This window comes from Megachile rotundata, chromosome 5, assembly GCF_050947335.1.
Source record: "Megachile rotundata isolate GNS110a chromosome 5, iyMegRotu1, whole genome shotgun sequence".
Taxonomy (NCBI): domain Eukaryota; kingdom Metazoa; phylum Arthropoda; class Insecta; order Hymenoptera; family Megachilidae; genus Megachile; species Megachile rotundata.
In genome coordinates this window covers 5,948,230-5,961,172 of record NC_134987.1, presented here as the reverse complement: position 1 = coordinate 5,961,172, position 12,943 = coordinate 5,948,230, and the positions used below count along the sequence as shown (strand labels likewise).

Below are 12,943 nucleotides of genomic sequence, written 5' to 3'. Positions count from 1 at the left end.
ATAATACTTTACTTCTCATCTTTTCGTTAAAGATTGTGACATTTCTTAGACATTCCCTTAATAGTTAAATTACACATATATATTTATCTTAATTTATTTTATACTATTTCTGAATTCGTCTTATGTTCCTTTATTAATAACATTTAAATTTCGTAAAATTTAATTTCAAATAATAAACCAATTTTATTACTCCCTAAAAAAAGATCACCCTCTGAATGTACGCTCAGTAACACCTTGACTAGTTTCACCAAAAACCAGCACGTTATTAAGAACCTACAATAATGAGATCTCAAGCTAAGCCTATAAATTACCAAGACTAATTTTTCAGCGCAGAGAATTGCCCGCGCTTACGCAATCGCACGCATAAAAGGTAAAGACACTCCTAAACGACCCAAGCTTCTTGAAAAGGTTTCATATTCAATCACGATTGCGATATCCTCTCGCAATTTCGTGTATCGCAAGGAGGCTTAATCATCTTCCGGAAGAAGTTAAGGACTCGTTACCAGGAACACTATCGCGCAAGTGACACATGATTAATTCGAGCAACCATGACGCGGCCAGTCTTGGCTCGTGTTTACCATATAGCTAAAACATAAATAATGATCTTGCGTTTCTAATCCCGCACGGTATTCAAGCACGTAGTTGCAGATAAATAAATAACTGGTCTCGTTACAAAGCCCAGGGATCAGCTGGAGGCTGACTATGACGCTACTTTAATCATGACTAATATCGATCATCTTTTAAAACGATAAACTGGACGTCGGTTCCTTTATTAGCTTAACAGTTCAATTATCTTTCTTGCTTTTGTTAAATCGGTAACGAGGTACGATAAGAACATCGGGAGATGGAGTAGATTAAGTTTTTTAAAATATGTCCCTGCAAAATAAATATTCTAGGATCTGTAAATGATTAATCGTGTAACTTTGGCGTTGCGAAAGTCACACTGATGATAAGAATCTGAGTGTGCTATTGGAAAAAGTAATTGAAAATATGTATACGAGTATTACTTTGCGATTGTATCGCTACCTTTGGAAATACTAAAATAAATATTGATTTTAATCAGTTTTTATATTAAAATAAGTACTGATCGTATTTTAATTAACCATATTTTCATACACGTTTTAAATTGGTTATGTTTCATTTTTGAAAAAGGAATGAAAAATTTCTTTTTCACACATTGTCGCTATATTTCACAAAATAATACATATTTTAAATTTCTTGAAGTACCAAATTAAAGTAAGACCAATTTTAATTGCTTCAGTTTGGCAAAATATTTGAAAATGGCGTAAAAAATGTTTTCTTGCATTAAATGATGTATACATGTTCTGCGCATGCGTTGTATTCATGTAATGCGCATGCGCAGTATATCTGTATTCAAGAAAATGTATTTACATTTCTTTCGAATAATACTTTTCAATAATTATTAGATAAAATGAGTTAATAAATGTGATATTAAACATCACTAAAATTAGTATTATTTAATGTCTTTTATGACATTGTTGATTATGCATATACAGCGTATTATAAATATATCAACCCGTCAGTATTTTACTGTTTTGGTAATAGAAGATTGTAACACCATAACATTTTATATTTATATACAACAAAAGTTTGAATAAATATTATTATAAAATATGTAAATAGAATTTATTATTATATTCGAAAACTTGAAATTCAAATAATTAAATTTTTTATACGACAGCTTCAAGTAACCCAATGTTTACCCAACAAAATTAAATTTTTACCGGGATACATGTTCTGTCTGATCAATAACTGATATATTCTACTGCGAAAAAAAGGACCAAATTACAAAACATTATATTAAGTAGTTCTTAAATTGTATCTTTCAAATTGTATAATTACTTCCATAAATCGTTCACATTCTCCATTTTTTATGGAAAAGAGCTGAAATAAATTCCAAATTCAATACTGAAATCTTGCATTGCAATATCACATATCATGCAACATTTAGAACATATTGTACTCGTTGCTTTATTTCACTTTCTACTATGATCTACGATTTAATGAGTTAAATTACTATATTTTATTATGTGATATTATAATTATTATATTACAATTCTCCTTTTAAAATATTTCTTCGTTTTATAAAAGCACTAAAAAGCCCTATCAATAATAAAGCTAAACATAAACGTAAATAACCTCACTTAGTTACCTAACCTCTCTACACAGCTGACTAACCAAACCCATCTACCTAATCTATCAACCTTTACCTATTTAAAATATCAATTCATCCACTTAATTAATTAATGATTTAGTTGTGTCTGAGACCTAAAATTTTTTTAAAATGTTTGTAAGCTTTTGAAATCAGTTTTCAAGAAAGATTAAATACAGGTCCTATCAACAGTAAACCTAAACATAAATTGTATAAAACGTATTAGCATACTTCTTTATTGAAACGTAACATGTGATCCGTAACAATATGCAGAACTATATCATTAAGATATTTGTTATAAAACATGTTTGCTATAAATAACGAGCCCGTTATTTACTCTGTTACCACTTGCTTCCTATAAATAACAAACTGTTGCACAACTTTGTAAGTTACTTAGTTTCTTCGTGATATATTATGCAACTTCGAAAATCAAGCAGATAAAACGTGTTCAATTTTCCGTCCAAAACATTCCCGTGTACCGTTCGAAATTTATGTTCTCGTCTCACTCGTAATATGTTAAATACCGTGTTCCGAGGATTCGATCGTTAGGAAAGCTGTACAAAATGCAACCGACAACGTGACAATTGCGATATTTACGATATATCGGCTTTTAATTTATGTTTACACAAGGGAGGCAATAATTAGCGACGGAATTAATTCAGCTGAATGTGTCCATTAATAACGTTTAGCGTATTATTAAACGACATAAACCTCCGGGGGCTGCGCCGTGGTGTAGCGTTATAAGTTATTCAAATTGAGTGTCCTACGGGGAAGATGTTAGGAGCTGTTGCCGTGTAAAACGATGTTGCTGCTCGTTGAACTAATAAATTAACTGGTCGACGTAGCTGGACATGCTGCGTTGTAATTGCGAAAGTTTCACCTTGTTTTTTAACCAACCGCACCATTAGTTCCAGCTGTTTGCTTTACGGCCTGTGTTATGTTAGACGTTATTAGAATTTCAATAAATACAGGTATACCGTTGCATAAATATACCTTTTGTTTTTATTAACACTATCACGATTTTGTGTCTACCTATTTCGACCAAAAGGTCTTTTAATTTATAAAAATATTAAAATTACCATGATTAGACATATTTTGAAAATAATTACCAAAATTGTTGTACTTCAAATTATGGGTTAAATGTAGATAATTTGAGTAATGTATTTATTGATACATTGATGTGTTTTTAAGTTAAAGAATTTCGGTATGTCCACATTATTGAATTTGTCTTAACACCTGAATTTCAAAATAACCAAATAGCTACATCCACAAATGTAAAATGACTTTAACAACACAAATTGTAACAAAATATCTTGTTAAAATGACAACTATGCTAGGCTAATTTGTTACTGGTAATTATGCTAAACACAAATACAATAGAATATTAATCTTTCTATGTCAACATTAAATATAAAAAGCGACAAAAAAATTAAATGCCACCATAAAAGCTTCCAACTCCCTGCTACTAAAGTACAATAATTTTTCTGCTACCTAATACGAAAAAATGCGCTGTATCACGCAGAAATTACAATAGCGATCCTATTACAATTTGTTAGTACAAGTATCTGCCGTTTGAACAAGACGATTACAAATAGTATTGGTACGCCTGACACCGGTAACTAAATTGAATTTAAATATGCAGTACCTGTTCGCGATTTATGGTTACATCATAAAAGTACCACCTCGAATGCTACATCCTCTTTTTTTCTGGAACGAGACAGCAGTCGCGAAAGTGCCAACGAGGACTCAAGTCGTTTGAATACAATGCGATATTCGCCTCGACGGCATTGCTAATTGCGAAATGCGATCGATCAATAAATACGCTAGTCATGCATGACTAGGATCTAGACTGAATAGATGGTGATCGTGATAACGCGAGAGATTTATGCGTTGTTATCCGGAGATAGATGAATGAAATACTTTCCTGTAACGTTGAGTTAAGTTGACCGGTGGATTTTGAAATGATTATATGAAATTGGTGGAAATGTTATTTATTATTCTGGGAATGTTGCAGAAATGTTGATTATTGTGCAACGTAGTTTTTTCGTTGAAAGTACGTTGTGTGATTTTAAAAGAATGGTAATTTAGGAGTTCTTGTAATTATGTGGATTTGAAATGAAGTTTGGTGACTGATTGAAAAAAGTTGAACGGTGAATTTTTAAATGGTTAAATGAAACGAAATTGGTGGAAATGTTATTTATTATTTGTTCAAGTAATATTAATTATTTTGTAATATAATTTTTATTTCACTATTTACTTTACTGCTGTTAAAAACGTATATGACTTTAAAATAATAGTAATTGAATGATTTATGCAACTATATAGACTCAAAATAAAATACTTAATTGGAACAGATCGAAAAAGATTGAATTATAATTAATGATGTATATGTACTTAAATAAAGAATGATTGATAGAAATCTCATTTATTATTCATATGAATTTTACAGAATAGCTGATTTTTTAGCAAAATAGTTTTAACTTTTAAGCTACTGATAATACATTCTTATACGACTGTAAGATAATAGTAATTTAACAATTTATTTTTCTTTGTTTTCAGGATGTCGATGTAATAACATCGGGTCAATAACTACTGCCTGCGATATCGTGACTGGACAATGTCAGTGTAGACCTCATGTAACTGGCAGACAATGTGATCGCTGTATGGTGAGTAAACTGAAACAATAAATTACTATTTTCATTCTATCTTTTCTTTCAACAGGTAAAAATTTTGCCATGTTAAAAATCACTTAAGTTAGTAATTAATTATTTTGTAATAACTTACAGATTTTTAGTATAAAGATTTAGCAATACCTTGACGAAATTATTATTAAATTATTATATTGATTATTTATTCTAGGAATATGTATTACTTTTATTATACACTCTATAAATATGTATATTTCTTTATATTTCTATTAGCACTGGAAACATTATACTTTTTCGAATTTTATAGTCTTGAAAATTATTCTTGAGAAATATTATATACTAAAAGAATAAAAATGAGACTAAAATTAATTGCGTAATTTTACAGGATTTTTGTTATTGTTGTAGTAGTCTTCTGTGAGAAGCATTAATATCGAAGTATTATAAATAGTACTACACCATTCTTTTTCATCTATAGTTTGACAAAATATCACAGTCTTCTTCAGGTCTTATTAATTCTACATTTAAGAAAAGTATTACATTGAGGGATGATGATGTACTTAAATGAATTAAAAAACGATGCCATATTATTAAGCTATTTAAAAGCAAAAAACATGTGATCGTATTCATCGTGATCATGCAAATGTGACCAGTTATTGTGATTGTTGGCGGTCCGCTTAATGTTATATGTCTTTGTGTTTATAATGTATTTTTGACAACTTTTACAGGGAAAATTATAATTTTACCAAAGTTTTAATAGTTTTGGTGATACGTAAATTATACATACAATTAATACATTATTTTTAGTCTAACGTTAAGTTATTTATTTAATTTTAAATTAACCTCTTTACTTATAATATCGAACTACGCTTGTGACAGACATTAAAGCTCAAATGTAATAAACCTAATTCACATTTCTATTACAATAGAATTATAACTTTAATACTAAATACAATTTTTACAATCAATTATTGCCAAATCTAAACTGCAGCTACATTTCAATTTTCTTCCTTTGTCTTGATATTGCAATAACAAGCTGCAAACTATAATTATCTGTGATTGACGCAATTTTCGAAAGAATCATAAGTTAAGAGGTTAATTCTATGTATGAAAGTTACAATAGCTTCAAAGTTTTTATTGCTCTCTCTGATGAACACTAAAATGCATCTAATGATGCAACTATATTAGAGAACACCCCAAATGTTCAATACAGCTTAAGTTATTATAATACATATAATTTATAACATTGAAATTCTTTAATTTTCTAATAACTTTTCAATGTTCCCAATTTATTTTCAATTTTGCATTAATTTTATTCTAAAATTATAACCAATTAATAAATCTAGGTTTCAGCGTACTTTAAACGTAAATCCAAATCAGTACTACAAAAAGCGTGTAACATTATACTCTATAATCGTATATAAATTATACGTTTCCGTTGTGCATTTTTATTTTGTTAAGGTCGGTTATTGGGGTCTGACAACAGGAGCAGGATGTGCTCCTTGCGGATGCGATCCCATAGGATCGCATAACTCTTCTTGCCACGATATTACAGGTCAATGTTACTGCAAACCAGGGGTCGGTGGTGCACGTTGCGACAACTGTTTGCCTGGTTATTACGGATTTTCCTCGAAGGGATGCCAAGGTAATCGTGCATGAAACCCATTTCTTCAAACCATCTGTTACTCGAATTATGCATTAGGGTACGTTCCATCTGAGAGTACAATTATCGTGAATTGTTCTTGATAGTCAAACTCAATCTAGGGGAGAAAAAAAAAGGGAAGGTGTGATGAAAGAGTAAGAGAAAAACGGAGAGTAACAGGATTCAATTATTTTTTACAAATTAATATCAGGATTTTGATTCATTTTAATACATGACTGTGTTAAGAGGCGGAATCGCGTTGATGAATGACAAATTGTGTTAAACAAAATTTCTCGTTAACAATTCACATGATTACTGACACGGCGCTCACTTAAACAGGATTAATATCTAATCGATATATAATCATACTCATATAGTGTCCGAAAATAAAATGTTTAAAAAAATAATATGCCATTACTTATAGTATGTGTATATCTGTTTTGTTCGGTTTATTGATACTCAACCATATGATTAGGTTAAGTTTCACAATCCTATATGATGATTAAAATGTAATTCAGATTAGTCAAGCAAATTTCTACCATTCTTGATAATATTCATAGTTAAACTATTCATATTGAACTAATCATTTAGTAGAACGTTCTTAGATATCTTTATGAGTTCCTACAGTTAATTTCAATAAATCATATGTAGTTTCTAGGTAGATTTCTGTTTTGGGAAACGTAGTTGAAAACAAAAGTAACGTGATTAATAGTAACTTCCTCTTAGGTCTTAGATCACTTAGAAGTATAGATAATCTTGCTCATGTAGAAAATTAATAAAATTGAAATGGATCGGGAATTGTCTCATCACTCTCTGGTAGTAGAAAACTCTGAAATAGAAAATATAAGAGCATAATAGAAAAACTCGGTTTTTTCATAGTCAAATAAAAACGAAAATCTCTCGAAATATCGGTGGCACATAAACCAATAATTAGTTGAGTTAAATAATACAACAAAGATATTGATGAATGCATATACTGTATTTATTGAACTTCTACTTCTTCTTCCCTAATCTTATCTTATGTATGTATGTATCTTCCATATTATGTACTTATGTCATAATTGTACACGTACTACTTGTTCTTACAGTTTGCGATCCCTGCTTGCGACCAGGTCACATCTGTGACCCCGATACGGGTCGTTGCATATGTCCAATGTTGACCTTTGGTGAACATTGCGACAGATGTCGACCAGGTTCCTGGGACCTGGTTCCAGGAGTTGGGTGCAGACTCTGTGACTGCACCTTGGGTTCCACAAGATCCCACTGCGACCATCAAGGACAGTGTCCTTGTAGAATAGGTTACGATGGTCGTAGATGCGAGAAATGTGCGAAAGGGTATTACGGTTATCCGAGGTGTCGGCCTTGCGGCTGCAATGTGGCGGGTACCTTGCAGTGTGGCAACGAAGTCTGTGACTGCAACGATGATGGACAGTGTCCTTGTAAAGTACGTTTATTCTTGCGATTTCAAACCTTACAATTTAAGATTTAAAAAATTGTTTAAATTTCTAAACTCAATGCAACCTTATTAAATGCTTAAGATGAATTAGTTATTTAAGATGAAATAGTGGCAGGATTCTTAACACGTTGGTTGCCATACTAACACTAGAACGCACACTTGCTTCTAAATTGAAAATGAAGTGAAAAAATAAATACTAATACATCAATCCATATATACTATTCTTCGTCTCAACAACATATGACATTTCGACAAAAACACGACCACAAAATGTTGTAACGTAAATTATGAAACTTGAAACCAGTCATTTTCACTGGATGGTAGTTGCAGTGCTACAGCGCTTGAAAAATTCATTGGGTGGTATTTTTATCTTAAACAATTCCGATAATACATTTTAATAATATTTTATTATATCTGTTATTCATAGCCTCAGTAAAATTTCCAATTTTAAAAGTTTTAATTCATAGTTCTAGTTAAGCCTTTAGCTTATAATATCAAGTTAGACTCGTGACGCACGTGATAGTTCAATTGTGGAAAACCTAAATCGTATTTATCAACACATAAAGATCGAGTTTTGAGTTCGATATTAATTGTAATTTGTAGAACTTAAGATTGGAAAATCCAAAATATACCTAACATAGAAACAATCCTTATTTATTTTAACACTGCAGTAATGATTAGGTAGCTCTGACTGACGCAACTACCAAAAACTTGTAGGTTAGCACTAAACCTACCAAACCGTTTAATTCCACAAGTTTCTTATTATAAGTTACACACTTTGTTAAAATACTTTTATTAAAATCTTGCTTTTCAAGATAAAGAATTAATGTCTTATAATTTATGTTTCGTCATTTGTATATTTATTTTTCATTTCAAATTAAGTACATATACAACGGTGGGTTTAGTGTTAAGGGATTAACCGTTTGCACTCGAAGATAATTTTATTGTTTGCAAACAGCAACTTTAAAAATTATTAATTAATATGTTAAATGAGTACTTTTGAAGTTATTATTTCTCTCTATGTTTATACACGAGCGCTATTATAGAATTAGTTAAATAATGCTCATTTCAAATTGTTTCAAATTATAGTGTTTGAGAGGTGTCTTTCGAGCGCAAAAGGTTAATACAATTCATGACTTCTATTACTTACAATTAAATGAGTGATCAAATTCTTATAGTATAATATAATTTTATATAGAAATTTAATTACTCAAGAGGTGCTTATATTTGTATTAAAATTCGATTTAGGAACACGTGTATGGAAGACAATGCAATCAATGTAAAGAGGGTACGTTTGGTCTGGCAGTGGATACTCCGAAGGGTTGTACCGAGTGTTTCTGCTTTGGAAGAACCACTTCCTGTCAGCAAGCTGGTCTTAGCTGGGGTCAACGCAGATTAACACATCCTCGTACGCTTTATGTTAATGACACAATCAATGATATAATAGTGAGTATCATAGTGAATTATAATCATAATTGTACAGAAAATTAATATAAGGAGAGAATTAATGTAAGGAATTAATATAAGAGTATTTAATGTAAATATATTTTTATACTGACATCAAATATCTAAATTATTTTTACAATAAAATGACGATGATCTTGAAATGACTTTCATAATGACAGTAAACGATTTTTAATAACAGTGTAAATAATTTATTTTTCATAGTAATAACTTATTTAAGAATTCTTGATAGTAGTAATATACTCGAGATTACATAGAAATGAAACACTCTGTATATTGATTTATAAAATAAATGTACAACATAATTACTTTATGAAAAATAAAGGTTTTAGATAATTAAGGTGAACTAAAATTTCATTTTTATCTAACGAGTTCTAATTAACGTTTCATGAATGAAAGAAAGTTTTATCGAAATTTTGGGATATATAATTTTTAATTCAATTGAGTTTTGAATTATATTAATTTTTAATACAAGGTGTTTCACTTGAGGCAACGTCCACAAATATCTCCGAAATTATTCGTAATACCAAAAATATTACAAACAAATATTAAATGTTTTCTTGAACATCATGATGCGTTGTGAAGGACATTTGAAGGTCAATTTCATTTTTTCAACACAAAAATACATTTAATATATCAAATTCTTCAATTTTGCCGATTTTGTTCCTCATTTACAGATTTCAAAATTTAGATCTCAAGTTTGTTTATCTGCCGTTAATGGCGGTTTAAACGTGACGAATGGCTTGGCAACGATTCCTGACGTCGATGGTGATGTTACAATACCATCGAATTTATATTATAATTATCCACTTTACTGGATGCTTCCTGAACAATTTTTGGGTGACAAGGTAATCTTCATCCCCAAATCTCCAAATTCTTAAATTCCCAAATTCCCAAATCCTCAAATTTCCAACTTTTCAAGTTTCCAAATTTCCAAATTCCCAAATTCCCAATTTTCCAAAATCCTAAATTCTCAAATTTCCCAAATTCCCAAATCCTCAAATTTCCAACTTTTCAAGTTTCCAAATTTCCAAATTCCCAAATTCCCAATTTTCCAAAATCCTAAATTCTCAAATTTCCCAAATTCCCAAATTCCCAAATTCCCAAATTCCCAAAACCCCAAATTCCCAAAACCCCAAATTCTCAAATTCCCATTTTCCAAATTCCCAAATTCCCCAAATTCCCAAAACCCCAAATTTTCAAATTCCCATGTTCCAAATTCCCAAATTCCCAAATTCCCAAATTTTCCAAATTTCCAGATTCCCAAAACCCTAAAACCCCAAATTCCCAAATTCCCAAATCCCTAAATTTGCAAATTGCCTAATCCCGAAATTCTCAAATAGACGTAAAAAAAAAACAAAAATGTACTTATATAAATTTACTTATTTGAATACGTTTATTTAAGGTAATTTCCTATGGAGGATTCTTGAGGTTTACAACTTCTACAGAAGGTGGTATACCTTTGAGATCAACTCTGCAGTATCCGGTGGTACAATTGCAAGGAAATTATAGAATTGTCTTGGAATATTATCTACCTTTGCCTGTCAAAACCAATCATTACGAAGTCAGGTAATTTTTCTTAGTGACGTAATTTGAAGTTTTGGCTAAGGTGGACCGGCTTTTGATTACTACTTATTATATTGCCACAAGGGGAAATGGGGAAAAGGAGAAGTCGCAAAACTTTTTCGATTTTTAAAGTCTTACAAATTTTCTGATCTTTAAATTACGAAATTTTTAAATATGCAGGTCCCAAAATTTTAAATTTCAATATCGCAAAATTCCAAATCTCGAATATGTAAACTTTCAAATTTTAATATCTAAAATTTCCAAATCTCGAATATCTAAATTTTCAGACTGTTAAATTCTCAGATCTTCAAATCTTCATGCCAAGACGTCAATCCATTCCCTTCCTTTTTAAATAAATGAAATAACACTAGTTTTTTGTTCTAGATTTCACGAGTCCTTATGGCAATTACAAAATAGACCTGATTACAAAGTCACGAGGGAGGTTCTTATGGTCGCTTTGCAAAATTTGCAATACATTCTCGTGAAAGCTTCTGACAATGCTGAGTTTACAAGAACAACGTAAGCACTTATATTCATTTTATTATTTTAGAGATGTAACAATTAAGGATTTAAAAAATATAATTATTAGTTATTAGATGTATTCTAAAAATATAGTTATTAATTATTAAATTTATTCTAAAAATAGAGTTATTAATTATCGAAATTAAACTTACTTCATTGAATCTGAAGAAACCGAGTATTGGTCAACTAATCAATACACAATAATAATTATTAATTAGTAATTATTACTGTTGGTGTTTTATTTCTAATTATCGTATAGTATGTATAGGTATAATAAAAGTATATTATACCAATATAATGTCTTATATTTAATTATTATTGTATTATATTATATTTTATGAATGGATGATAATAATTATATAATAATTTGTATAATATTATTTACTTTGTACAATATTATATTATATATTTTTGATGTATAGTAAATAATATACTGTATAATCTCAATTATATTATATAATATTATACAATTTAAATGATGTACTTAAACAGTACATGTAAAGTAATAATATTATACAAATTGAACAACTTAAATTATTCTGTCACTAAATAAAGAAATTTATATTTTAACTTTAACCTCTCATCATGCTGTTACTATTAAACATTTAATTGTCATGTGGTAGTTTCAGCAGCAAGTCTCATTCACAATTATAAAAAATCTCTCACAATTGTATTTCTAATGATTTCATTATTCTTTCTGGCAATTACAGTTTACTCGAAGCGACTCTAGACGCAGCGGTTCTAGCACCCACACACACACCACCTCTCGCAACGGGGATAGAAATCTGCAAGTGTCCTGCAGAATACAACAGCACATCCTGTCAGGATCCAAGTATCGGCTACTATAGGTGGTACAAGAACACAACCGTTACATCGACCATCGTTATCGATCTCGTCGGTGAAGCAAGACGGTGTCAATGCAACGGAAGATCCGAGATCTGTGATAGAGAAACAGGATACTGTTTGGTAAAAAGGACAATTTGTTTTATCAACATTATAAGATTGTAACTAGAAGGACTGCCCAAGTGTTACCTACAAAATGGAGTATAAAAATGTTCAATTGAATATTCTCTATAAGATGGCAGAATTTCATAAATGAAAGAGTGTACGTTTGGTAAGTTACCCTGGTTGCTGAACGTTGTGAAGCTTCTGTGACGATTCGATCTGCATTTGTTCGTTCATCTGCTTGTTTATTTGTACGCTTCAGACCATTTTGGAGCTTCTGGCTTGAAATTTTGAGGGTAGACTCGTAAGTCACCCTAAATTTGCTGTATAGATTTTGCCGGCGATCTGACGACAGGAACCTGTCGTCATCGACATCGATCGTCGAATCGATAAAAAACCGTTTGGTATCGTTTTCGATAATTTTTCACACATAGAATCGACTGGAAGCACGTTAAAAGCTCTATAACTCATCGTTGACGACAATACTTGGTCGTCATTGACGTTAGTCGTCGTGATATCAACAATAATCG

At 30.6% G+C, this 12,943-nt stretch overlaps 1 protein-coding gene across 3 annotated transcripts in view; it reads left to right on the top strand.

The window, feature by feature from the left end:
• wb (wing blister) overlaps positions 1 to 12,943 on the top strand; it is a 303,585-nt gene that overhangs the window by 266,366 nt on the left and 24,276 nt on the right. For all 3 annotated transcript variants that reach the window (XM_012291696.2, XM_012291694.2, XM_012291698.2), the window contains 8 exons: positions 4,733 to 4,839; positions 6,280 to 6,463; positions 7,549 to 7,904; positions 9,165 to 9,362; positions 10,058 to 10,228; positions 10,786 to 10,949; positions 11,331 to 11,465; positions 12,179 to 12,434. In XM_012291696.2, coding sequence (XP_012147086.2) covers positions 4,733 to 4,839; positions 6,280 to 6,463; positions 7,549 to 7,904; positions 9,165 to 9,362; positions 10,058 to 10,228; positions 10,786 to 10,949; positions 11,331 to 11,465; positions 12,179 to 12,434 — 1,571 coding nt within the window. The remainder of the gene's footprint in view (positions 1 to 4,732; positions 4,840 to 6,279; positions 6,464 to 7,548; positions 7,905 to 9,164; positions 9,363 to 10,057; positions 10,229 to 10,785; positions 10,950 to 11,330; positions 11,466 to 12,178; positions 12,435 to 12,943) is intronic.